At 57.5% G+C, this 24,992-nt stretch overlaps 3 protein-coding genes across 12 annotated transcripts in view; 2 read left to right on the top strand and 1 right to left on the bottom strand.

The window, feature by feature from the left end:
- Positions 1-2,595: 2,595 nt before the first annotated feature.
- On the top strand, positions 2,596-6,624 carry LOC138427663 (uncharacterized). Its single transcript, XM_069567436.1, has 3 exons — positions 2,596-2,692; positions 4,570-5,469; positions 5,568-6,624. Exons 1-3 carry the CDS (start codon positions 2,596-2,598, stop codon positions 6,548-6,550), a joined length of 1,980 nt encoding a protein of 659 aa, XP_069423537.1. The 3' UTR covers positions 6,551-6,624.
- An 11,144-nt stretch (positions 6,625-17,768) lies between these two features.
- On the bottom strand, positions 17,769-21,802 carry ZNF511 (zinc finger protein 511). 2 transcript variants are annotated; one of them, XM_069567457.1, is made up of 6 exons: positions 21,063-21,802; positions 20,799-20,872; positions 20,306-20,507; positions 20,035-20,159; positions 18,739-18,873; positions 17,769-18,071 (listed from the first exon to the last, which is right to left on the bottom strand). In XM_069567457.1, exons 1-6 carry the CDS (start codon positions 21,213-21,215, stop codon positions 17,993-17,995), a joined length of 768 nt encoding a protein of 255 aa, XP_069423558.1. In that variant the 5' UTR covers positions 21,216-21,802; the 3' UTR covers positions 17,769-17,992. The 2 variants fall into 2 exon arrangements, with proteins under 2 accessions (XP_069423558.1, XP_069423559.1); XM_069567458.1 differs by having other exon boundaries at positions 20,306-20,396; positions 21,063-21,274.
- Positions 21,001-24,992, top strand: part of TUBGCP2 (tubulin gamma complex component 2) — a 17,050-nt gene continuing 13,058 nt past the window's right edge. For 3 of the 9 annotated variants that reach the window (XR_011252106.1, XR_011252107.1, XR_011252105.1), the window contains exons 1-2: positions 21,010-21,370; positions 23,903-24,085. Coding sequence is in view for 6 of the 9 variants with exons in the window: in XM_069567440.1 (XP_069423541.1) it covers positions 23,936-24,085 (150 nt within the window). In the remaining 3 variants the exon portion in view is untranslated. Of the gene's footprint in view, positions 22,671-23,902; positions 24,086-24,992 lie in introns of all 9 variants that reach the window. The other 6 variants (XM_069567440.1, XM_069567444.1, XM_069567442.1 and 3 more) reach the window with 6 other exon arrangements.

Here is a 24,992-nt window from a genome sequence, read left to right as displayed (position 1 = left end):
ACGACCCCACGGACTGCAGCCCACCAGGCTCCTCCGTCCATGGGGTTCTCCGGGCAAGAGTACTGGAGTGGGTTGCCATTGCCTTTTCCAGAGGATCTTCCTGACCCAGGGATCGAACCCGGGTCTCCCGCATGGTAAGCGAGATGCTTCACCGTCTCAGCCACCAGGGAAGTCCAGAAATAGAAAGCAGGAGACAATAAAGAATATGAATCTGACAGCTGGTTGCTAGAGATGGGGGCACTGACAAGCCTCTGCTGCCCAAAGGGCTGGTGTCAGGGGCCTCTTGCGGCCTTCTTAGTTCACCCCTGGGTCACGGTCCTGCCCTGTCCAGATGCCCCTGGAGCACCGGCCAGAGGCCCTGGGTCTAGTCACTGTCCCCCCAGGGCCTTGGGGCCGAGGGGCATCAAGCCTGGAGTGGCGGCTTGGCTCCTATTTCCAGAACCATCCTACACTCATTCCCCGTCTTCTCCTGAATGGTGGTGTTTTCCTGCCATGCCCCGCCTTTTCTCAAGCATCTCCAAAGCTGTTCACTCTCAAAAATTATATATATATATATATATATATATATTTGCTGCTGCTGCTGCTGCTAAGTCGCATCAGCCATGTCCGACTCTGTGCGACCCCATAGACGGCAGCCCAACAGGCTCCCCTGTCCCTGGGATTCTCCAGGCAAGAACACTGGAGTGGGCTGCCATTTCCTTCTCCAATGCATGAAAGTGAAAAGTGAAACAGAAGTCGCTCAGTCGTGTCCGACTCTGTGCAACTCCATGGACCGCAGCCCATCAGGCTGCTCTGTCCCTGGGAGTCTCCAGGCAACGGCAGCCCACCAGGCTCCCCGTCCCTGGGAGTCTCCAGGCACGAACACTGGAGTGGGCTGCCATTGCCTTGCATCCTCTCTGTGGAGCTTGGTGGACTCTCCCACCCATTCTGTGCGCGGGCTCACACCTGGGCTGCCCCGCGAGCCCGACCCTAGGGCCCCCATTGCTGCAGGCAAGGACTGCCCTGGCCCACTGCTCTCCTGTGTCCGCCGAGACCTCCAGCTCACCCGGTCTCTGCAGTTAGACGCCCACAGCCAGCTGGCCCAGGAGACAGAGCCCCACCTCCACCAGGCACAGACAGCCTGATTCCCGGCCCTGCCAGCAGAGGGCGCGTGAGTGCTTCCCACCTGGGGGCTTGGCGATGGGGCCGGACAGGCAGATAAAGGGAGGCGGCTGGGGATGCCTGCGCCTGGACTCTGCTAGAGCTGGTGCCTCAGCAAGGCCCCAGGTGCCACGGAGCCCGGCTCTCGGGTGCCTCTGACCCATGGAGACAGTGCCAGGCCCCCACCCCAAGCAGCGTGCAGAGGGAGGGGCACGGACTTGAGAGTGACTCGGGGCTGGGCCCTTCTCTCTGGACCCCTGCCAAATCGCCTCCCTCAGAGCCTGTTTCCTCTCCCACGAAAGCGAGGATGATAAGAAGTGCCACGTAGGGGACGCCAGCGCCCTACTGCACTATCTCCCGACTGCAGACAGTGCAGATACACCCCTGCACAGACCTGGGGCCAGAAGTCCAAGTGGGTCTCCCTGGGCTAAATCAGGTGTGAGCAGCCTGGGTGGGTCCTGCTGGAGGCTCTGGGTCCTCTAGAGGCCACAGCCAAAGTCAGCTGTGACAGGCTCAGTCCGTCCCACGCTGCCCCCTCTGGCCTCTTGAGGACCCTCACAATTAGATTGGGTCTACCTGGATGATCCAGGGTGCTCTAGCCATCCCAAAGCAGCTGATGAACAGTCTCAATCCCAGCTTTGCCACATACCGTGACATACTGCTGGGTCCCGGGGATTAGGCACCAGACATCGGGGCGGGGAGAGGTCGTTCTGTACCAGACAAAATCAGCTGCACCTGTTGCTCTGGACAGAGGGTCACTCGATAAAAATGGGCTCCTCCTCTGGTTTCTCTCATCAGGAGGTGTGCCCGAGTTTCAAAGCTCTGCATGCAAAGAGTAAGCACGAAGGTGAATTGGCAGAGAAGTTAGATGGGAACAGGGGAAAAGGAAAGACGTGAGGAGACACCTTGAAGTGACGGGGGTCTCAGGATGAGTCCCGAGGCCTTCTCTCCTCAGCCCACACCCTCACCTGAGCCTTCCCCATCTCGTGGGCCTCATCTGACCTGGAGCAGGTCCTCTCCTGAGAGATGCCCAAGCATCCACCTGGGGAGATGGGCCTCCTATCCAGCGGCCTCTCCCTCATCACACCCACCAGCTGCTGGAGCTCATGCCGTCTTCTGGCCAGAGTCATTTAAACCACCACTTGTATTTGGAGAAATTTTCTAATAAGTCAAGAAGGAAAAAGTTAAAGGCTCCAACACAGATACCTTTGAGAAGGAGAATGGTCCTAGCCTTTCGGCAGGAAAGGGAGGCTGTCGGGGGCCTCGGCTGAGAGAGATGACGGAGGGTAAGGCATGAGGTGGTGGGGCTGCACGGTGCTCCCTGCAGACTGCACTGTCTGGAAGGCGCGGCCTTTAGAAGGGCCCCAAGGAGGCGCGGGGCTGCCCTGGAGCAAGACCAGGAGTCAGCTGTCTCCAGGCCATAGGCCAGCAAAGGTGCCCCGCCTGTAAACCACCATGGAGACCACGCTGGCTGCCTCTATCCACGTCCAAAAGGGGACCGTCAGTGTCCTCAGTCACATGGTGCCAGCTTCCCTCCCTCAGCACCGCCACCGTGAGCGTGACTTGGCTTTCTCTCACTTCAGCAGACCCTCCCCTCCACCAGGTTTCAAGACGGGAGGAGCTTTTCTATTCCTGTTTGAGTCCCGCACAGTTCCAAACCCTACTGGATGAGTCCTACAAAACAAAGTCTGTTCTCAGAACTCACCTCCCCACGCTGACTGCGCCGACAGGAGGCCTCTCGGCATCCGGTCCCCGTGCCGGGACTCATCCCTCGTTTCTGGAAGATCAGGATGTGCTCATCCCCTTGAAGTTAGCACCAAAAGGAGGCACCAGGACACAGGAAGAACAGGTGTCCAGCCTTTGCTGACCTCCTGGCCCCTCCGGGCTCAGAGCGAACTGCGGGAACAATGCCACTCAAACTGGGGTCAGTGTCTGCTCCAGCGCGGGCTGAGCGGGCTGGTCTTTGAGGTTTGCTATCATTTCAGGGGCTCACCTGAGATGGGGTGGGGAGTTGGCACTGGCTTCAGCACCTACCAGCCTCAAGAGGGGCCACTGCTGGGGCTGCGCCTGGACCCCTGTCCACACAACAGGCCTAGCTGGCCTGCTCCTGAGCCACTGGGAAGCCAGGTGCCTGCAGGCATCTTCACCTCTTCTGGTGGCCAGAGACGGTGCCCAGGCTCCTGCAGCTGTGTCCAGGCTTCCGTGCCCAAAGCCCACACGTTGACAGAAATGGGATCCCGTCCTTCTCACGCCCACCACCCCAGCCATCTCCCGTCCCAGGGCCCTGTGGGGCTGGAGAGGCCGCCGTGCCGGAGCCTGTTCGTGCTTGGTGCTGCAGTCTGGGCTTTGACATCCACACCCAGGGGCTCTCCTCCATCCTCCACCCACCTCTGGAGCTGGGCTGGGCAGGAGCCTGGTCAGCACTGGCTCGCCCTGCTGGGAGGGAGACACACCAGTCCAGATGCCCCCAGGGAGACCTCCCAAAGGTTGGTACCGGTACCTGGCCCCACAGCCCCATCCCACCCCAGACCAGCCAGGCACAGCCCAGGCCCCGCGTCATCTACCCAGACGCCACCTCTGGGCCATCCTGAGTGGACATGGGGCAGGCCGAGGCAGCTGGCTGTTATCCCCTTTAAAATTCTTTTTCAAAGGCTCCAGTGAGTGGCCTGCTAAAGATAAACTATCAGGAGAGAGAACTTCAAAGAAAGTGCTTTAATGATGCAATTATCTTCAATCAACTCAGAACATCTTTATTACATTAGTAAAGGGCAATTTATCTCAGAATGCAGAAAGAGCTGGTCTAGCCTCAGATACAGGCCTGGCCGGAGGGCTCTGAGGGCCGCTTTCAGTCTTGCTTCTAAATTTGCATGGTGAGAAACTTCCTGAGTGAATTTCTCTAGCTTAAATGGACAAAGCATCATCCAAAACTAGTTTTCATTAAACAACTTTGCTTTTTCAGAAATAAGCATTTAGTCGATTTAGTTTGCTGCTTCTGCAGTCAGGGATATTACTCTGACACGAAATCGTTCCTGGCAAACCAATCTCGTGATCTATTCTACAATGCGTGAGGGGTTTCTTCCCTTGGCGGAGAGACTGCAGAGGGGTGCCTCGTCTGCAGCACTCAGGGAGGTCTCCAAACCAAAGATCCGTTCAGTTTCGGGGAAAGAGTCCCAATACGTGCTAGTCTCTGTCGGACCTTCGCTCCTTCTTCGAACCCGGTCCGGGATCCCTCCCCACCTGGTCGCGGAGTCTCGGAAGCACCTCCGCGGTCCGGCCGGGGTCTGTCGGAACTGGAGTCGCAGGACTTTTCCCAGGTCCCAGGGCCCGGGTTTCCCGAGGATTCGGCCCAGCAAGTGTGGAGCAGGAGAGGCTGACACCCAGTGACCGACTTCGCGACCGGCGGCCCAAGGAGCCCTGCTTGTGTCCCAGGCCCCGTGTCGGAGGCGCGTGAGACGTGGGCGCCTCGACTTCCCCCGTGGCCCCGGGCCCTGCCTTGGGACCTTCGCCGCGCCCCGCCGGCCGCTCCAGGGGCCAAGCTGTTGGACGCCAGGGAGAGCGCCCGCCAGCTACGGGCGCCTGGAGAGCCACCCAGGCTCAGGGCGCCGTGGCCCGACTTCCAGGCGACGGAAGCAGAGTCTCCAGTCCGGGTGCAAGGTCGGTCAAAGGTGACCCCCAGGGTTTGGAGACAGCGCCTGGACCATGGCAGGCACGCGCCGATGGCTCCGGCTCCGGGCTGTGGCGCAGCGGGACGAGCCGCCGGCGGGCGAGGACCCTGCGGGAGGCGCCCGGACCGAGGCTCAACCCCGTCGCGCCCACTGCGGGCTCCTCCACGCGAGGAGGCTGGGGCCAGCGCCTCATGCTCTCCGGTGCCCCAGCCGTATCCCAGCCCGGCCACAACGGGCTCTAGGAAACCGACGGGGTGCGCCAGGCAGGCCGGGGCTGGGGTGCACGGGTCCCAGTCCGGGGTCGGCCGGCGGCCCCGCCCCTCGTTGCCCGTCCCCTCCTCCCGGATCAGCGAAACCAATGGGTGTCTGTACCCACGCGGCAGTCACTGTGGCGATTGGACAGCTGGGTACGAAAGGGGCGCCGCTTTTTATAAAAAGGGCACCGAGGGAGGGGGCGCCGCCGAGTCGCCGGCACTCTCGCGGCGCGCTTCCTCCACGCTGCGCCCGCCGGGCTCCGCTAGCCCAGCGCCCGCCCGTCAGCGCCTGGCCCCGGCTTTGCTCGGCATGAACCCCTCTGGGCTCAGGACGTGGGACGGGGACCGTGAGAGACTCGGCCCGCTGCCTTTCGGCGTCGAGTCGTTGCTGGAAGCCGAGCGCTGGCTGGGCTCGGAGCCCGTGCAACCCCAGGAGGAGAGGCCGCGGGGCGCCGCGGAATCCCGGGCCTGGTTTCCGCCGGCCGCCCCCTCGAGCGCCCCACGTAAGTGCCCTGTCGCGCCGTCCCGGGCTGCGAGAGGAGCCCGCTTGGCCCAGGCTCGGAGGACCAGGGCGCGAAAGGCGCTGTCGTTCGTAACTTCGGAAATAGCCATCTACTAACGCGCCGGCCTGAGTGCGAAGAAAGAAACCAGCCCACGACAGCCTGCCCAAGCCCTCCGGCGCGCGAGCCCTGCCCCACCTGCCCCCTCCAAACAGGCCTACCCTGCTCTACCCGGGGGCGGGGCCCTCTCGTCTCGGAGCAGCTCTGGCCGCGCACGCTACAGTCCCCGCCAAGGCGCGCCTCTGCTTCCCCTCCTCGCTCACCGCTCAGGTCTTGCTGCGGCTTCGTGCCCAAGTTTCTCGCTTTTCCAAGCGGGCAGAGTTCCCCTCCTCCCTGGGAAGCAGAGCCCCAGTCCGCTTTGTCCCTCTCCGCGCGCCGCCCCCTCCCCCTCCCGTACCTTGCTTCTATTACCCCGCAAGCTTCGGGGGTCCCGTCTCACCTGAGGCCCGCGGTCATAGAGCCGGGACTCACATCCAGGATCGGCCGTGGCGGCGATCCCGGCGTGCGTCCGCGCGCCCGCTTTGTGCTCCTTCGCCCCAGGCGCCCCCAGCCCTCCACCCCGCGCGCTCGGAAACAGAAGAGCGACCGCAAGCCGCGGACGCCCTTCGCCGCCGCGCAGCTGCTGGCGCTGGAGCGCAGGTTCGGTCAGCAGCAGCACCTGTCCGTCGCCGAGCGCGCCGCGTTCTCCAGCAGCCTGAGTCTCTCCGAGACGCAGGTCAAGATCTGGTTTCAGAACCGCCGGGCCAAGGCCAAACGACTGCTGGAGGCCGAGCTGGAGAAGCTGAAGTTGACAGCCAGGCCGCTGCTGCCCCGGCCCTCCCCGCCCTTCCCGCTGGGCGCGCCCCTTCACGGCTCCGCCGCCGCCCCGCCGCAGGTGCCCGGACTCCTCGCCGCGCCCGCGGCCGCCTGCGGCCTGTATTACCTGCCCTAGAGCCGCGAGACCCTGGGGCGGCGGGTCCGCTGGGCAGGAAGGGCGGGGTGGCGCGCGGCTGGCGGACCCCGGTCCCCGGGAAGGAGCGGGGACCCCGCTGGTGCGCAGCGGGCGTCTGGGGTCCTCGTCTTTTTAAGGGTTTTGTGGTTTGTTGTTAATAGTGTTGGAATAGATGTACAGACCTATCTCTCGGTATCTTACGGATATTTTAAAGCTTTTTAAAAAGTCATGTTTGTACAAATTTTCCTGAAAAGCAGTGAACATAGTGTTATAGCATCGAAATGGACCGAAACGGGGCTTCTCCTCGTGTGCAAGGCAGCCAGCGAAGCACTTTGCGGCCCCGCCTCCCGCAGCCGCGGGCCTGGGGACCTAGCAGGTTCCTTCTGGCTTCGGCCGCCGGAAGCCGATTCCGCGCAAAGACGAGACAACGGTAGTTTGGCGCCGGGGTTGCTGAAGAGAAACTGACTTGTTGCTTTCAGTAACGAACTTTCTCAGCGTCGTGGCCGCTTGGAAACGTCCACGCGTATTTTAGGGCATTTTCCCCACGCTCATTTATTTCCTCTGCTGCACCAGAGGCCAGGTGCTGTCTGCGGGAACGTGTGTGATGCGCAGGCGCCCACGCTTCGGCCGCCGGCCTCGGAGCCTCGGCCTCGGCGGAGCGGGCCTGGCGGGGCCGCTTGGCCCCCGCGAGGACGGAGCCGGAGGGGGCCGGCGTGGGCGGGGCCAGGCGCACCCTCAGCAGGACCGGCGGGGCCTGCGGGCAAGAACCTCCCAACGACCGCACGGACGGCTGGCGGCCGGAGACCTGATCCTTAGCCTCCCACTGCCTCTGGACAACGTGCTGGGTTAGTTCAGGAATCGGGAGCTCAGGCGCCGGGTGAGAAGACGAGCTGACCCTCGGAGCTGGAGAGGGGACGCGGGCTGCGCACCGCCTGGGCTGCGGGGGCATGGGGCCGCTGGGGGCCCACAGGGGAAGGAATTCCCGGCCCTTACCCCCCTGGGGACCGCAGAGTTGGGGTCCTGCCGCCTGGAGAAGAGGGAGGAGGTGGAGCTCTATTAGCCAGGCAGTGGGAGCAAGGGTGGCGAGGCATTAACTCCTGTGCTTGGCAGTCATTCTCCCTCGGTCTCCTGGGAAATGCAAAGTCAGGACTTGAGAGAGAAGCCCTGCTGCTGGAGGTGACGGCCTGGTGGTGGGAGGAGGAGGTGAGCTGGCTCCCGTCTCTCCTCTGATGTGGACCAGCGAGTCCTGAACCCGGGCTGTTTAAACTCAACCCACTCCAGTCGCGACTTTCAGGGGTGGTCTGGAAATGTGGTGGGGAAGGCAGGCAGGGTCCCTGCACCAAGTGAGCTTGGCGGAGGGGCCAGGGGGCCTGAGGGCGGTCACGGAGCGCATTCTGTCTGCTCAGGCCCCCCCCCCCCCACAGGAGCGCACCTGCTGCTCTCTAAAGCTGGTCACACTTCATCCTTTTCTCTGCACCACAGAGCACCCCACAGAGCACCCAGCCGGCCGCGCTGGTTTGCTCCGTCTCCATATCCGGGTCTCACCAAGACCCCCCTAGGGAGCCTCACAGCTCAGGTCCCCACAGAGGTGGTCGGCGTCTTTTGTCTGACTCAGGGCTTGGCACCCAGACTAACGGAGGGTGACAGGCTGTGTGGGGCCCAGAGCCCACCAGCTGGGTGCTCTTGCTGGGCAAGGCTGAAGCAGATTTACCAAGACTGTTCCTTGGTTCTAGAATAGGGTCCTGCCTAGGACGGGAGAGGGCAGTTTGCCCACGGACTTCTCCTTGGGCCCCTGAATGCTCTGGGCCAGGTCTCGGGGCCCAGGGACTGTGACCATCTCCTCGGCCACTGTGTCTCCAAGCCCTCGAGCGGCCAGGAGCCCATTGGAGCCAGTGTGGGAGGATTCACTCGTCATGACCTTGCATGGAAGGCCCCGAGCTCCAGCGCCCTGCCCCCTCACTGCCTACCGGCGCCCTCCCGTGGGGTGCCCCCGGACAAAGGGGCAGGACAGCAGTTCAGGGCAGACTGCGCCTCTGGAGGTACAGAGACAGAGACAGAGGGTGGCAGAGTTGTGCGAAGGCGTGGACTCTGGGTGACCCTGGAAGTGTGGAGCGAGGAAGGTGGGACCGTGGAGGACCCCAGATCGTGACCCGCTCGCCAAGCCCGAGTCGCAGGCTCCCACGTCAGTGTCGCCTCTGCTGCCTGGGTGGGGTCAGGCTGGGCCTCAGGCCCCTCCTGGCACCCAGTCAGCTCCAGGGCCCCTGCTGGCCCCTGCACGAGCCTGGCCTACTCTGTGTCTGGGGGGACGCCCCCAGCCCACTCCAGGCATGGACCCAGGTCGCAGGCACTGTGCCTGTGGACCCCTCAGAGGGTGGGGCTGGCTCAGTCTTGCTTCAGGACTTCTGGGGGAGGGACTGCACCATCTGACCGTGTGTCTCGAATGATCACAGACAGCAATTGCCGGGAGGGCAGAGGCCTCCTCGAGGGACTCCTCTGATACTGGGCACTTCCTGAGCGGGGCTGGGGGGCTGTGGGCTCTACTGTCCTTGCCAGGACATGCAGGCGATTTTACATTTGCTTCTGTGAGTGTGAAACATTTCATTACAGGAAAGTAGTACCTAGGTGATACTTCATCCCGATAGGCTGGAAGGCCAAAATAATCACCTTGTTAAGAAAGAGGCCATTTCTGCATCACCCGAGGCCACACGCTTCCGGATGCAGCCAGCAGTGGGCAAAGGCAGGTTCTCTGCTGGCCTCCTGGCCAGTGCTGCGCATGCCCTCAGAAGTGGTTCTGAGTGACCGCACCGCACGTGTGTCCCTGGCGTGACAGGGTGTAATGCTCCCCAGATGGCCCAGAGCTCTGGAACTTTCATCTGACTTTTAAACAAGTGTTTTCTCATTAACTAAATACACGCAGTTTTGCTGTTTCTGATATTCTATATGTTGTGGTGAGTTTTCATCAGTTGGACCATTAGGAAAAATAACCACACAGCAAATTAACCAGCATGGCCTGCGATAAGATGCAAAATTTCAGAGGCAGTAAAATGTGGACAGGAAATGTCTCAGCATGTATGAAACATGTGTTTTTAAAAACCACACCAAACAGTTGCATTATTCCTTTAAACATTCAAGGAATGATGTCACTGTTTTTCCAGGTTGACTTTGAAAATTTGTAGAATGAGGAACTGTGTACTCACGCCCGCCCTCAGTGAGCCCCTGTGCCCACGACACGGGGTGGTGAATGTTGCACCCAGAGGCCCAGGGGCAGCGCCCAGGACCTGAAGGAGGCAGGATTAAATTCCGTTAAACAGAGCTGAAACGAAACGCAGCGGTACACATTGCTCACTTTTCTCCTGCCTTACGGGCTAGCTAGAGCCTGCAGTGTGAGTGTGGACAGAAGTTTCCAGAAGGGGCATCGTTGTCTTACTCTTGCTTTTCAGAGCAAATGCTTTTAACATTTCGCTGTAAGCATGACTCGTGGCTTTTCGTGCCCTATGTTTCCAACTAGTTAACAGGATGCGTTAATATCAGTGCAGGTTGCGCTCTGTTAAGTGCTTTTTCGGCATATATTTGAGTGATCAGTTGCTTCCCCCTTGAATTTGTTAACATGGTAAATTACAGCGGAAAGTCCAGTTTCTCCCTATCATGTCCAACACTTGTTTCTACCTGAGATATTGATTGCAGCCAGCCGAGTGAATGTGAAGCCTCAGGCTTTAATCTGTGTTTACAGTGACGCCACCTTCTCATGTGCTCATTTGCCCTTTGCGTATCTTCTTTAGGAAAACATCAGCTTAAGCCCTTTGCCTAGTTTCCAGCTGGGTTTTCTTTTGTGTTGAGCATTTGTAAGCATTCGTTATGTGCTCAGGATATTAAATCCTCAGCAGATACAGAATTTGCAAAGATTTTCTTCCATTATGTGGGTTGTCTTTCCACTTTCTTGACAGTGTCCTTTGAAGTACAAAATAATTTGATTAAATCCATTGTAGCTATTTTTAATTTTGTTGCTTGCACTTAAAAAAAAAATTGATTTGGCTGGGCTGGGTTTTAGTTGCAGGGTTTCCAGTCGCAGCCTGTGGGATTTCTAGCCGTGGCTGCAAACTCTGAGCTGCAGGACTGGCCCAGGGCGCCCTGTACCGGGGGCAAGGAGTCTTTAGCCACTGGGTTGCCAGGGAAGGCCTCGCTTCTGCTTGTGGTGTCACACTTAAGAATCTTTTGCCAAATGCACAATCATGAAGATTCACTCTGGTTTTTACCTAGGTGTTTTATAGCTATATTTCTTGCATTTACACATTTGATCCATTTTTTAATATTCTGTAAGGTAAGTATCCACCTTGATGCTTTTGCATGTGGTTATCCAACTGTCCCAGCACCGTTTGTTGAAAAGACTACCCTTGTCTCCATCGTCTTTGCATGCCCTCAAATATCGCTTGACCGTAGGTGTGTGGGTTTATTTCTGGACCTTCAGTTCTATTCCATCGACCTGTATATTTATCCTCTGCCAGTACCAGTGTCTGGATTACTGTTGCTTTGCAGTAAGTTGTTGTTGTTGTTGTTGTAGTAAGTTTTGAAACCTTCCTATTATGCTCTTCTTTCAAGAACAAGAATGACCTATTCTGGGGTCCCTGCAGTCCCATATGAATTGTGGAATCAGATTGTCAATTTCTGCAAAGACGTCCACTCGGTTTCTGATAGAGAGTGCATTGAATCTATAAATTAGGGAATATTTCAGGGAGTATTGCCATTTTAACAATGTTAAGTTAACCATGCATGAGATGTGTTTCTAATTTTTTCGCTCTTATTCATCTGAACAGTGTTCTATAGCTTTCACGGTATTTGTTCCTCAGTCACTAAGTTGCGTCCAAATCTTTGCGACCCCGTGAGCTGCAGCGCACAAGCTTCCCTGTCCTTCACCGTCTCCCGGAGATTCCTCAAACTCATGTCCATTAAGTTGCTGATGCCATCCATCTCGTCCTCTGCGTTTCCTTTTCCTCTTATCCTTAATCTTTCCCAGCATCAGGGTCTTTTCTAATGAGTTGGCTCTTCCCATCAGGTGGCCAAAGTGTTGGAGTTTCAGCTTCAGTATCAGTCCTTCCAGTGAATATTCAGGGTTGATTTCCTTTCGGATTGACTAGTTTGAACTCCTTGCTGTCCAAGGGCCTCTCAGGAGTCTTCTCCAGCACTGCAGTTTGAGCGGATCAGTTCTTTGGCGCTCAGCCTCATTTATCGTCCAACTCTCACATGCATCCATGACTCCTGGGAAACTATAGCTTTGACTATACAGATCTTCGTCAGTAAAGTGATGTCTCTGCTTTTTAATATGCTGTCTAGGTTTGTCATAGCTTTTCCTCCAAAGATAAGGCATCTTTTAATTTCATGGCTGCAGTGCCTGTCAACAGTGATTTTGGAGCCCAGGAAAATAAAATCTGTCACTGTTTCCACTGTTTCCCCGTGTATTTGCCATGAAGTGATGGGACCAGATGCCATGATCTTAGTTTTTTGAACGTTGAATTTTAAGCCAGCCTTTTCACTCTCCTATTTTACCCTCATCAAATGCTCTTTAGTTCCTCTTCACTTTCTGTCATTAGAGCGGTTATCAGTTCAGTTCAGTTCAGTTCAGTTGCTCAGTCGTGTCCAACTCTTTGCGAGCCCATGAATCGCAGCACACCAGGTCTCCCTGTCCATTACCAACTCCTGGAGTTCACCCAAACTCATGTGCATCGAGTTGGTGGTGCCATCCAGCCATCTCATCCTCTGTCGTCCCCTTCTCCTCCCACCCCCCAATCCCTCCCAACATCAAGGTCTTTTCCAATGAGTCAGGTCTCCCCATGAGGTAGCCAAAGTATTGGAGTTTCAGCCACAGCATCAGTCCTTCCAATGAACAACCAGGACTGGTCCCCTTTAGGATGGACTGGTTGGATCTCATCGCAGTCCAAGGGACTCTCAAGAGTCTTCTCCAACACCACAGTTCAAAAGTATCAATTCTTCGGCACTCAGCTTTCTTCACAGTCCAACTCTCACATCCATAGCCTGGAAAAACATAGCCTTGACTAGACGGACCTTTGTTGTAATATCTCTGCTTTTTTATATACTATCTAGGTTGGTCATAACTTTCCTTCCACTGAGTAAGCATCTTTTAATTTCATGGCTGCAATCACCATCTGCAGTGATTTTGGAGCCCCAAAAATAAAGTCTGACACTGTTTCCACTGTTTCTCCATCTATTTCCCATGAAGTGATGGGACCAGATGCCATGATCTTAGTTTCCTGAATGTTGAGCTTTAAGCCAACTTTTTCACTCTCCTCTTTCACTTTCGTCAAGAGGCTTTTTAGTTCCTCTTCACTTTCTGCCATAAGGGTGGTGTCATATGCATATCTGAGGTTATTCACCTGGGCCTTATTGTTTTTCTGGTGACTGGTAGGATTATTTCAGTGACGACTGTCTGCTGCACACACACCCTGCCGCCCCCAACCCTCCCAGTGGTGAGTGCTGCGCTGAGGGAGACACGGCCCTGGGGCCACACCCCACTGTTAAACTCCACTAATTGCTGACATAGATGTTTTTCTGGAACCCTCTTGCTTTTTCCATGATCCAATGGTTGCTGGCGATTTGATCTCTGGTTCCTCTGCCTTTTCTAAAACCAACTTGAACATCTGGAAGTTCATGGTTCACATATTGCTGAAGCCTGGCTTGGAGAACTTTAAGCATTACTTTACTAGCGTGTGAGATGAGTGCAATTGTGCGGTAGTTTGAACATTCTTTGGCATTGCCTTTCTTTGGGATTGGAATGAACACGGACTTTCTCCAGTCCTGTGGCCACTGCTGAGTTTTCCAAATTTGTTGGCATACTGAGTGCAGCACTTTCACAGCATCGTCTTTTAGGGTTTGAAACAGCTCAGCTGTGAATTCCATCACCTCCACTAGCTTTGTTCGTAGTGAGGCTTCCTAAGGTTCACTTGACCTCACACTCCAGGATGTCTGGCTCTAGGTGAGTGATCACACCATCATGATTATCTGGGTCATGAAGATCTTTTTTGTATAGTTCTGTGTATTCTTGCCACCTCTTCTTAATATCATCTGCTTCAGTTAGGTCCAGACCACTTCTGTCCTTTATTGTGCCCATGTTTGCATGAAATGTTCCCTTGGTATCTCTATCTTGAAGAGATCTCTAGTCTTTCCCATTCTGTTGTTGAGAAAACATCTACTTCTGCTTTATTGACTATGCCAAAGCTTTTGACTGTGTGGATCACAACAAACTGTGGAAAATTCTTCAAGAGATGGGAATACCAGACCACCTGACCTGCATCCTGAGAAATCTGTATGCAGGTCAAGAAGCAACAGTTAGAACCAGACATGAACAACAGACTGGTTCCAAACTGGGAGTACATCAAGGATGTATATTGTCACTCTGCTTATTTAACTTCTATGCAGAGTACATTATGCGAAATGCCGGGCTGGATGAAGCACAAGCTGGAATCAAGGTCACCGGGAGAAATATCAATAACCTCAGATAAGCAGATGACACCACCCTTATGGCAGAAAGTGAAGAGGAGCTAAAAAGCCTCCTGATGAAGGTGAAAGAGAGTGAAAAAGTTGGCTTAAAGCTCAACATTCAGAAAACGAAGATCATGGCATCTGGTCCCATCGCTTCATGGCAAATAGATGGGGAAACAGTGGAACAGTGAGAGACTTTATTTTCTGGGCTCCAGAATCACTGCAGATGGTGATTGCAGCCATGAAATTAAAAGATACTTGCTCCTTGGAAGAAAAGGTATGAAAACCTAGACAGCATATTAAAAAGCAGAGACATCACTTTGCCGACAAAGGTCCGTCTAGTCAAAGCTATGGTTTTTCAGTCGTCATGTATGGATGTGAGTTGGACCATAAGGAAGGCTGAGTGCCGAAGAATTGATGCTTTTGAACTGTGGTGTTGGAGAAGACTTGAGTCCCTTGGCCTGCAAGGAGATCAAACCAGTCAATGGTAAACGAAATCAGTCCTGAACATTCATTGGAAGGACTGATGCTGAAGCTGAAACTCCAGTACTTTGGCCACCCGATGTGAAGAGCTAAGTCATAGAAAAAGACCCTGATGCTGGGAAAGATAGAAGGCAGGATGAAAGGGGACAACAGCACGAGGTCATTGGATTGTATCACCAACACTATGCACGTGAGTTTGAGCAAGCTCTGGGAGCTGGTGATGAACAGGGAAGAATGGCGAGCTGCAGTCCACGGGGTCGCGAAGAGTTGGACACAACTGAGCGACTGAACTGAACTGAATTGCCAGCTGATTGCTCTACTGATTTCGACAACCCCCTGGGCATAAATTCCTCTACAGCTTAACCAATCCAGTTCCGGCCTGTCTGACACAGTCTTTCTTTTTAAACTGGAGTATAATCGCTTCATAATGCTGTTAGTTTCTGCTGTACGACAACAGTGAGTCAGGTGAAAGCACACGCACAGCCCCTCCCTCCTGCGCCTCCGTGCCCCATGCCTCTTGGTCATCGCAGAGCAGACAGCTCTCTGTGCTGTGCAGCAGCTTCCCGCTAGCTGTTACACATCGCAGTGCGTGCAAGTCAACGCTGCTTTCTCCACTCGTCATGCCCTCTCCTTCCCCCCATTCCCGTAAGCCTGTTCTCTATGTCTCTATTTCTGCCCTGGAGATAGGTTCATCTGTACCACTTTTCTGGATTCCATATGTACGCATTAATATGCGGCATCCGACACAATCTTTTCTGCATTGGCATTTCATGTTCCCACCCCACGAGGGCGCCCCTGGTCTTCTTATTTCCTGGTTCCCTCCTGTGACCCAGCCTCCAGCTTAGCCTTATCTGACTCTCCTCCTGAGTGTCCACCACCGCCTCATGAAACTTGAGAACTTGCGCTTGAACTTCCCCACAGTCTGTTGCAAACAGTCAGTCCTCTGGGAAGAGATTAGGAGCGACCTATTGCACTGACTTGCTCACCCCTCTGCGCCCCAGTCTCCGAGGTGTGACTCTGGAGCTGGCGGGGAGACAATGGCAGACGTTTCTGTGACACCCCTGCTCCAGGAGCTGGGCAGCGGGGAGCCGGCCTGGGGTCCTCTCCGCTATCTCTCCTGGCAAGAACCACTGCCCCACAGCTGGGGAAGTGACCAGCGGCCAAGCACCCTAGTGGTGCCAGGGTGGAGCCTGCCCGCCAAGAGGGGGCTGGGCAGAAGGGCGCCCTGTCCTCAGGCGGCCTCACCCCCACTTAGGCAGGCACTGGGCCGGGTCCTTGGAGAAGGAGCCAGGGGAGGAAGCCTTGAGTCCTCAGCTGCAGCCCCTGGAGCAGGGTCTCTGCAGTGGAAGCATGTTTTGTCTTTAAAAAGACGTTATGAACTCACGGATGTAAGTATATTCCATGTATTTCTTCCGGCTGTAGTTCTTGTTCTGCCCACACCAGCTGTCTTGCCCTCGACCAGCAGCACCTTTCTGGGTTGCCTCCTGAGCCCAAGCTTGGTATTCCTCAATAGCGTCCGTGATCTCAAAAGACTAATCTGGGCTTTCAGTAAAGTTGTAGGTTTAGTAAATATGGCATATACATTATGACAATACATCTAATTCAAGTTCAGGACTGTGGGTTTTTTTTTTTTTTAGGACTATGGGTTTTTAACTTCAATGCTCGTAAATCTTTTTCCCAAGCCAAAAAATTTCAGTTCTCAAAACTACTCAGGTCATTTGGTAATTGGGACATTTGAGTTGTTCTCAGTATTTAGTTGTTAAGAATTTCACTGAATAAACTGCCTTTTGTGTAAATCTTTCGAAGTATTGCAATGTGGGTTCAGAGTGTAGTCCTAAAAGTGGGATCGCTAGGTCAAAAGCATGTGCAGAAGCGACTTGTTGGGTGTTGGTAAATCCCCCTTCCAAGGGGGTTGCAGCACGCAGCACCCCCACTGGCCCCATGAGAGATGACGGTGCCCCCACTTCACACACAGAAGGGCGTGCCATCTGACCTTTGGGTTTTGTCAACTGGATGCAGAAGAATGGGTCTCTGTGTATTTCTCTTTCTCTTTCTATGAGTGAAATGAGAGGTCAGTTTCTATCCCTCAGCTGTTCTGCTTTGGCTAGGGTTGTGTAAAGGCAACACAGAAAGGGCAGGGGTGGAAGAGTGAATTGGGGTGGAAATTCATACCTAACAATTTTTAACAATCTGTTTTTCTAATACTTTATTGTGAAGTGGTCCTAGATCACAGACCTGCAGTCATATGGCAGAAACAATTATTCATTTCTTCAGCTAGAGCTTAGGCGTGTCAGAGAAACGCCAGTGGTAAACTCTAAGAAATAAAAACTCACAGCCAAACATCACAAAATTCCCCAGGAAAGAAGGCAGCATGCGTGAGGCAACAGGAAAGATGATAGCGGGATCAGACCCACAGACTCCAAGCATTGGTGTTACCAGTCAGAGAGAGTACAACAGGGTTAATACGTTAGGAAAGAAAAAGTGAGATTGATAAACGCTATGAACGTCCAGCAAATTAGAAAACAACGCAGCACTTAGAAGAACTGAAAATCATAACTTTGGAAATTGAAGGCTGTGAGTGAGTTCAAAAGCACACCTGATACGGCTGATAGGAAGATCGGGGAACTGAAAGATGGGTCTCCAGCAGGTACCCGGAATGCAGCAAAGACAGGCGAGGGACAGGAAACCGGGGAGGGCTGCTGGAGGGCAGAGTGCGGGCGTCTGACTGTCTCTGCCCAGAAGGAGCAGGAGCCGAGAACGGGCCAGAGGGGCCACCTGAAGAGAGAGCAGCCCAGGTGCAGAACAGCCCCGCGGGGCAGGCAGGGCGGTGAGCGACCTCAGCGCTGCTGGGAACAGCGCGGAGGAGACGGCCGCAGCTCTGGCGGGGCTCAGAGGGGCCCGAGACCAGCGCCCGCTGACCCGGCCGGACCCCAGACCCAGGCGCCCAGCAGGCCCCGCAGGGGGACGGCCCCGCTCCCAAGCCCAGCGTGGCGGGCCTGCATCGCCAAACCGGGCCGGGCCGCCCGCCTGGGCCCTGCCGCCTCCCAGCCACGCCCCTCTGGCTCCGCAGGCCTCGCAGCCCCGTCCGAGGCGGAGTCTGCCCCGAGCACGGGCACCAGGGCCCCGGGCATCTCCCCAAAACTAGGGAGAGCCCCCAGGGACCTGTCACCCCATCGCCCCCCTGAGAAGTGGCCCCCGAGGACGAAATCCTGTCACCCAGCACAGAAGGATGGCCATCACTCCCTGTAGCTGAAGGCCCTTTACTCCGCGCGCCTCGGCATCTACAGCACTCAAGGAAAACTCTTTACGCCATGTGTCGCCAAAGGGCGTCGTGCGGGGTGGCAGCTGCTCCCCAAACCCCGGTCACCCACAAGGGGTCCCTACCCCGGACCCGCGCATGCCCCGCGGCCCCAGTCAGCTGGCTATTCACGGCCAGGGATGAGCAGGGCGGTCGGCCGGGCTCCGCCATCACGGGCACTTGCTTCTCTTCTTGGTGCTTTTAAATCCTCGAGAGGCACCCTGCCCAAAACAGATGGTCGACGGTACCCTGAAATGGAAAATCGTCCACACAAAACCGCTGTGGTTTTGCCCACAGACGGCTCAACGCAGCAGCAGTCTCCTGGGGCCTGACTTGCATTCCGATGCTCCCTCCTCCAGAGCGGACCGCAGGGCGGCCACGGGCTCTTCAGGTGGGCACTCCCTGCGTCCAGTGAGGCCACCGTGGCCGCGCTCTGCCCCGTGCCCGCCGCCCTTGGAGCCTGAGCCCACCGCCCTGCTCTCCCGCCCGCCCGGCTCACTCTCAGGCCAGAGTGACCACACCTGTGAGCAGGCCGCAGAGGGCCTCCAGGTCCTCCCTCAGACGGGGTGAGCCTGTGGGTCGTTTTTTCCATTTCTCCAACACTGACCCCCAAATTAGACTTGAAATCAAATTAATCCAACAAAAACACCATTAGCAGTAGGACAGGTGGCAGGTTGCAACCTGGGCAGTCGCCTCCTGCGTCTTTCCGTCCCCACCCAGACCACGGCCAGAGGAGGCTGTGCTCCCAGCACCCCAGGTCACCCGAGGGCAGCGGGCCGTCAGGCTTTTCCTCTCCCCCAGAAGCCAACACTCCAGCCCAGCACGGCTCCTCTCAGTGGGGACGCTCAGCGTCAAACCCAGAATTCCCCAGAAGCACAAGTTCAGAACCTGGTTCAGAAAGGGGCCAGGTACTGACCTGTGGCCGTAGACCCGCCTCTCTCTTGGAGGTTCTGGGGGGGCCTCTGCGTGTTCGGAGCAGACTTCCATGGCGTCTCCTTCAGAGGGTGCTCGGTCCTCCCCGGCGGCTTCTGTCGACACCTGCGAGGCTGGGCTGGGGAGACAGAGGCTGAGCACTCTCCTGGGGTCAGCTCCTGCAGCCCCACCTTCCCCCAGGGCTGAACTCGCAAAGCTGTTTTGGCTGTTTATGGCTGTTTTGTCAGAGTAATTCCAGGCTACTGGAATTCCAGGACAAACAGAGGTAACTGTTAATATGACGTACACCACGTTTTATGAACTTAGGTGTAACAGTCACACTGTCTTTTAAACCACTACCTTCATGGTGTCATGTGGTAAATGACTATCAATGTTACCAAGCGTCTTTCCACGACAATTAGGTGAGAAATTCACTAAAGCCAGTCACACGATACTGAGCTTCTCCTTAACACCACAGCCTCAATCCCGCGCTGCGAGCTTCTCCTCCCTAACACCACTGCCTCAATCCCGCGCTGTGAGCTTCTCCTCCCTAACACCACTGCCTCAATCCTGCGCTGCATGACTTCTTTCTCCTTAAAATGATTCCGTGGAAAAAAAGGAGTTATGTCACATTCAAGGTCTTAGAAAAACCTCCCGTATTGAAGTGGGTTCTCCTGACCATTCTACTTTGAACAGCAAAGTCCTCACTGGGGACAACAATTTAGTCTAAAATGATTTCAATCAATGCAATCTTTAGATGGTTACAAAGCTTCCCCTGAGGAGATCAGTTAATGAAAAGGCAAAGAAAACACGAACTCCAGGGCAGTTCCCGGGGCACTTCCCACAGTGCATGCTGAGCAATACCACACAGCTCTGTGGTCAAGCTTGTAAAATACTGACGGGACGGATAAAAAGCCAGAGGGCTCCATGTGCGGGAAATGGCTCATGGCCTGGGACAAACCCCCCAAGGTCCACGTGAGGATGGAGGAGAGGTGCTGGGGGGGAGGGGGCAGAGGCAAAGCGTGAGCACAGAAGGACCCCCAGCAGACCCCGTGCCGGCACCCCGGTCACCGGCTCACAGACCCAGGAAGGCAGCTCCCCGCCTTCCTGTCCTTCTTGCAGACAGACTGGCCACGTACAACACCGCCTCCACCTGCTCAACCCTCTCGGTTAGTAACCCCTGCCTCACAGGGTTAACGCACAACCGCATGGGACGCTGGGTGATGGGTGCTGCGCGAGGGCGCCCGCACGCTCCCAGGCCTGCTGGGCTCAGCGGGCGGCTTCCTCGAGCAACACGCACCGGCTGCCCTTCCTCGGTTTATCAAAGCGGAAGTCCGCAGGGTAGAGGTGATGAGCCACCAGGTGCTGCTTCCGGTCTCTGCTGGTCCTGAACTTCTCCGTGCAGCCCTCCACCAGGCACTGGTACTACAGCAGAAACCGTGTCACCACCCTGACCCTGGGACCACTGCCTCACCCAGTCTGGACCCCAGGCTCCAGCACCATGAGGCACACGGCTCGGGGACAAGCCCCGTGATGACTGCCCTTGGCCTCAGGGGGCGAGCGTCACTCACCATGTCCTGCCGCTCGGCCAGGATCTGGAACAGTGAGTCGTGCCACTCCTGGATGTGGGTGTCCAGCAGGTGACCGGAGGGGAAGGCCCGCCTGCAGTAGGAGCAGACGTTTCCGTGCAGAGTGTGGTAGTGGTGCTCGTAGTCCTCCAGGGCGTCAAACGCCTGGCAGCAGCCGGCCACCTGACAAGTGAACTCAGGCACCCTGGCAGAAAAACGCCTGGTGGGGATGCAATTCCTCGGAGGCCAGGACGCCAGGCTCCCTGTCACCACTCCCCTTAAGTGGCTTCGGATAAAGCTGATAAAGCTTCGGATTTTCTCTTGCGATCCCAAACCCTGCCTTCATTACAAATACATCTTCACGGACAAGCAAGCTGGTGGAGAGGCCAGCCATGCTGGCTTCGTCGGTGGTCCCGAGCAGACACCAGGGCGGGGCGAGCAGAGGGAGGGGTGAGGAGTGGGCAGGAAGGGCCCTGAGCTGGGCCACAGCGCTCACCTGGGCCTCTCCGGCTCCGCAGCCACCTGCGTAATCACATCCTGGAGGTAGAGGTGCCTCTGCACGTCCCCGTCCTGCGGAAGACAGCTCTGAGGGCTCGCACCCCCGCCCGCCCGCGCCCCCAGGACCCGGGCCCGAGCCCTGCCCCACAAGACCCAGACCCCGCCCCCAGGACCCGGGCCCCGCCCCGAGCATTGGCCCCGCCCACCTGGGATCCGCTCCGCCCCCACCCGCAACCGCCTTCGCTTTCCTCGGCTCACGCACCTCGAAGAACTCGTGCTCTCGCGGGAAGCGGACCTGGCGCGCCGCGAAGCGGAAGGGCGCGTTCCCGGCCAGGGCGTCCCGCTGCACGGGCAGCGGCGCGGCCGCCCCAGGGCCCCCCGCCAGGCGGGCGTGCAGCGCGGGCGGCAACTGCATCGCCCTGCGCGCCGGCGGCCGCACGGCCTGCGGGCCACCGTCCGCGAGCCGGCCGGGGCGGGGCCGGACGTGACGTCACGCGGCACTTCCGCCGCCGCCGCGGGCGGGGCCGCGGGCTTGGCGCGCTCGGGTTCGGGCTTCGGCGCGCGGCCGTGGTGAGTCGGCCTCGGGGCGGCCCTCCCGCCGGTGGCTCGCGCCCCTCTCCCCGCCCCGAGCCCCGCAGGCTCCTTCCGGCCCTCGTCGCCGTCGCGCTCGCTCCCCGCCGCGCTTCCCGCCTGAAGGGCTGCGCGGCCTCCGCGCCGGCCTTGTCTCCGGGACGGAGCCCGAGCGGTCTCCGGGAGACCCGCGGTTCGCTGTGTCGCTCTGCTGCGCCCGGCAGCCCAGTCTCTGTCGCCGGGGTCTGTGGGTCCGTGGGCGGCGGCCAGCAGGGAGAAGCACTCGGGAGCGTCAGCAAGATGCGCTAGACGCTCCTCGGAGCGGTGTCGAGCGGGGCGCTGCCGCGCTGTGGAGGGGGCTCGGTCGGAGTGTGGCCCCCCGGCCTCTTGCCCAGGGAGGATCAGGGGCGCCCTTCCAGCGAGGCCGCAGCCAGGAAGCCCTCTCAGGGCGGTGCTGCCCGCCGGTGAGAGCCGCAGAGCTCGCGGGAACTGTTCCCAAACCCAGGCTCCTGGGAGCGTCAGTGCTTGTGATGTGGGACGTCCGCTCTTTTCTCCTGCAGGTGTGGGGGTTCACGAAGGTAGTTTTTACACAAACGTTTGCTTCCGTGAGCTTTTTTCACAGCAGCCCTGTCCACCCGCTTGTGTCTCTTCCGCGGGCAAACGCAGTGTCCTTGGCATCCACGTGTCCAAAGCGGTCCTCGGGCCAGCTATTGCGGGACACCCCCAGGCCTTGGGAGCCTCTTAGAATGTGGGTGAAGCCCTTGGAGTCGCAGAGGCCCCGTGAGAGCTCTGTGTGTCTTCTGGTTCGCTTGTCATCTCCAGCGCCGCCTCGCTGCGCTCTGTGACTGGTCGCGAGGTTGCCGTGGTTCAGGCTGCTGGCCCTGCTTCCCGGCCGGTTTTCTTTTCCTCAGGTAACAGCCGTTTCCGGTGATCGGCCGTGTGCAGCAGCAGCAGCGGTGTTCACTCCTGCTCCTTCGGTAGCGACAGTGCAGACTCTTAGGTGCCGCCTTGTGTCTCCATGACAGCTTCCTGAGTAGGGTCTGGTACTCATTCTCCTTGGGAAGAAGCCTACAGAGGGCAAGCTTTTTGTCCAGGGTCCTACAGCCTGGAAGCCCCAAGTCAGGGTTCAGCCTCAGCCCCTGCCCCGCCATGCCTCAGGCCCATGACCGTAGTCCTGTGAGCGCCTCCTGATGTGAAAAGTACCGTGCTGGTGACTTACGTGCCAGCTCACCCTTGCTGTTGGCTTTCTGGAGATACTCTGCCTCTGGCCAGCGTTGGATGTCTCTGTTTGACGACCGATGTACGTGTACAGGGAGCTTGTTTTCCGTCACTTGGGGTTAGAGTCTCTCTCTGTGTGGTTACAAGTCAACACCCACGCTGTGGGCATGTGTGCTGAGGCTCCCCCAGCTGATGTCTCACTCATAGCTTGTCTTCACTGGAGCTGTTGGCACCGTGGTTCTAATCTTCTTAGGCTCACGGAGGGTTTGAGGATCTGTTGAAAGACCTCCTCATAAAAATCAGAAATAATCTTGCCTGTAATTTCCCAGGGTCTCCTGTGGTACATGATCCCAAGTTATGAATCCTGCGTAGGTATGTCCAGACGTTTATGCGAAGCACGTAAAGCCTGCTCATGTTTGTTTTTTGAATCTAGTTGTCCGCCGTTGTCTTAGTGTTAATAATAATGGCTAACTGGACCGATCATCAGTGGGAGAACAGAAGTCCCCATGCAGGCCACTACTGTCTGCTTGGTGGGATCTCATTTACCGTTTTGGCCTGGAAGGTTATATATCCAGTGAGGAGACGTTTGGACATCTGGTTGACAGGGCAGGTGGGGCTGAAGGGGAAGCCCACCCAGCTACAGTGCGTGGTGGATGTGAACACCTGGCCTGGGCGAGCAGAGGCAGCATCTCGGTTACCAGAGTGGCAGCTGGGGCCTCGTGGAGGGAGCCAGGACGGGAAGTGGCTTAGGCCTGTGCAGAGCTCCCTGTGTGATCAGGACCCCTGAAGGGCAGGGGCTGCTGTGTCTGTACAGCTGGGGCCAGAAAGTGCTGGCTGCCAGCTGAGGGAGCAGCTCCGCGCTGGCCCAGGGCCCTGTGAGGCTGGAGTCACCCAGAGGAAGGAGGCCCAGGCCTTTAGCCCGCATCCGCTCTCTGTGTGTGTGCCAGCCCCCAGCAGGGGAGCAGCCCGGACACTGGCCGCAATTGCCGAGGCTCTGAGTCAGGGCTCCGATTCCCCCAGAGCTGCCCACTGAGACAGCCCCCACCAGCAGGGGCGTGGAAGGGCCTCCCCAGGAAGGGGCCCCACAGGCTGGTCAGTGCCGGCTGTAGTGGGGTCTGCCCGGGGACGCTGTGGGCCCACCAGGCTGGTCAGTGCAGGCTGTAGTGGGGTCTGCCCGGGGAAGCTGTGGGCCTGCAGGCTGGCTCATGTGACAGTTTGGCTTCTCAAGACTGGACATTGGCCAACTTTGATTGCTTTAAACTTTCTTTATATGTAGGGATTTGTTTTTATAAATGGCTTGTCTCTTACCTTTAGGGGAACACGTTGTAATGTCTCAGAGCCAAAATCATGAGTGAATTTCGGATTCACCATGATGTCAATGAGCTGCTCAGCCTACTGCGGGTGCACGGAGGGGATGGTGCTGAGGTCTACATTGACCTGCTGCAGAAGAACAGGACCCCGTACGTCACGACCACGGTGTCTGCACACAGCGCCAAGGTGAGTGCCGCGCCAGGGCTGCGCTGGGCGAGGCGGTCCCGACCCCCAGGGCTGCGCTGGGCGAGGCGGTCCCGACCCCCAGGGCTGCGCTGGGCGAGGCGGTCCGGACCCCCAGGGCTGCGCTGGGTGAGGCGGTCCCGACCCCCAGGGCTGCGCTGGGCGAGGTGGTCCCGACCCCCAGGGCTGTGTGGGGTGAGGTGGTCCCGACCCCCAGGGCTGTGTGGGGTGAGGTGCTGTGTGGGGTGAGGTGGTCCCGTCCCCCAGGGCTGGGCTGGGTGAAGTGGTCCCATCTTCCAGGGCTGTGTGGGCTGAGGTGGTCCCATCCTCCAGGGCTGGGCTGGGTGAGGTGGTCCTGTCCCCTGGTGCTGGGCTGGGTGAGATGGTCCCGACCCCCAGTGCTGTGTGGGGTGAGGTGCTGTGTGGGGTGAAGTGGTCCCATCCTCCAGGGCTGTGTGGGCTGAGGTGGTCCCATCTTCCCGGGCTGGGCTGGGTGAGGTGGTCCCGTCCCTCGGTGCTGGGCTGGCTGAGGTGACCCTGTCCTCCAGGGCTGGGCTGGGTGAGGTGGTCCCGCCCCCACTGCTGTGTGGGGCACAGATTCACTCTCCTCACTGGGTGGCCACAGTGGTGCCCGTCTGATGTCGGATGCTCTCTGTGGACCGCGTTTCTGCCCAGCTCTGCTCCGGCGGCTCCTCGTGGCCCCTCTCCCCGCCGGGTGCGCTGACGAGTGAGTGGAGGCCTGGAGAGCCCTGAGCTGGCAGCCTGACCTCCGTCTGGAGGCCCAGATGGTACTGGGATCTGTTCACGTCATGGCACAGATTCTCTTCTGGGTGGAAAAGCAAGCTCCCAGCTTTAGCCACAGTGAGATCATTTTAAAGTGGATTTTTAAAAATTGAAAAACTGTGCAATT

The sequence above is a fragment of the Ovis canadensis genome, chromosome 22, assembly GCF_042477335.2.
Source record: "Ovis canadensis isolate MfBH-ARS-UI-01 breed Bighorn chromosome 22, ARS-UI_OviCan_v2, whole genome shotgun sequence".
Classification (NCBI taxonomy): Eukaryota; Metazoa; Chordata; class Mammalia; order Artiodactyla; family Bovidae; genus Ovis; species Ovis canadensis.
Note: the sequence above shows the minus strand (reverse complement) of the source record. Positions and strands in the feature narration are given on the sequence as shown.

What these genes read in the sequence shown, in the direction of transcription:
- LOC138427663 (XM_069567436.1), top strand. Translation starts at nt 2,596, where the DNA reads ATGGAGACCACGCTGGCTGCCTCTATCCACGTCCAAAAGGGGACCGTC. An exon ending in CCTCCCTCAGCACCGCCACC is followed by an intron (nt 2,693 to 4,569) that starts GTGAGCGTGACT and finishes CTTGTGTCCCAG; the next exon opens with GCCCCGTGTCGGAGGCGCGT. An exon ending in GGAAGCCGAGCGCTGGCTGG is followed by an intron (nt 5,470 to 5,567) that starts GCTCGGAGCCCG and finishes GCCCCACGTAAG; the next exon opens with TGCCCTGTCGCGCCGTCCCG.
- ZNF511 (XM_069567457.1), bottom strand. Translation starts at nt 21,215, where the DNA reads ATGCAGTTGCCGCCCGCGCTGCACGCCCGCCTGGCGGGGGGCCCTGGG. An exon ending in GAGAGCACGAGTTCTTCGAG is followed by an intron (nt 20,873 to 21,062) that starts GTGCGTGAGCCG and finishes TGTCTTCCGCAG; the next exon opens with GACGGGGACGTGCAGAGGCA. An exon ending in TGGCCGAGCGGCAGGACATG is followed by an intron (nt 20,160 to 20,305) that starts GTGAGTGACGCT and finishes TTTCTGCTGTAG; the next exon opens with TACCAGTGCCTGGTGGAGGG.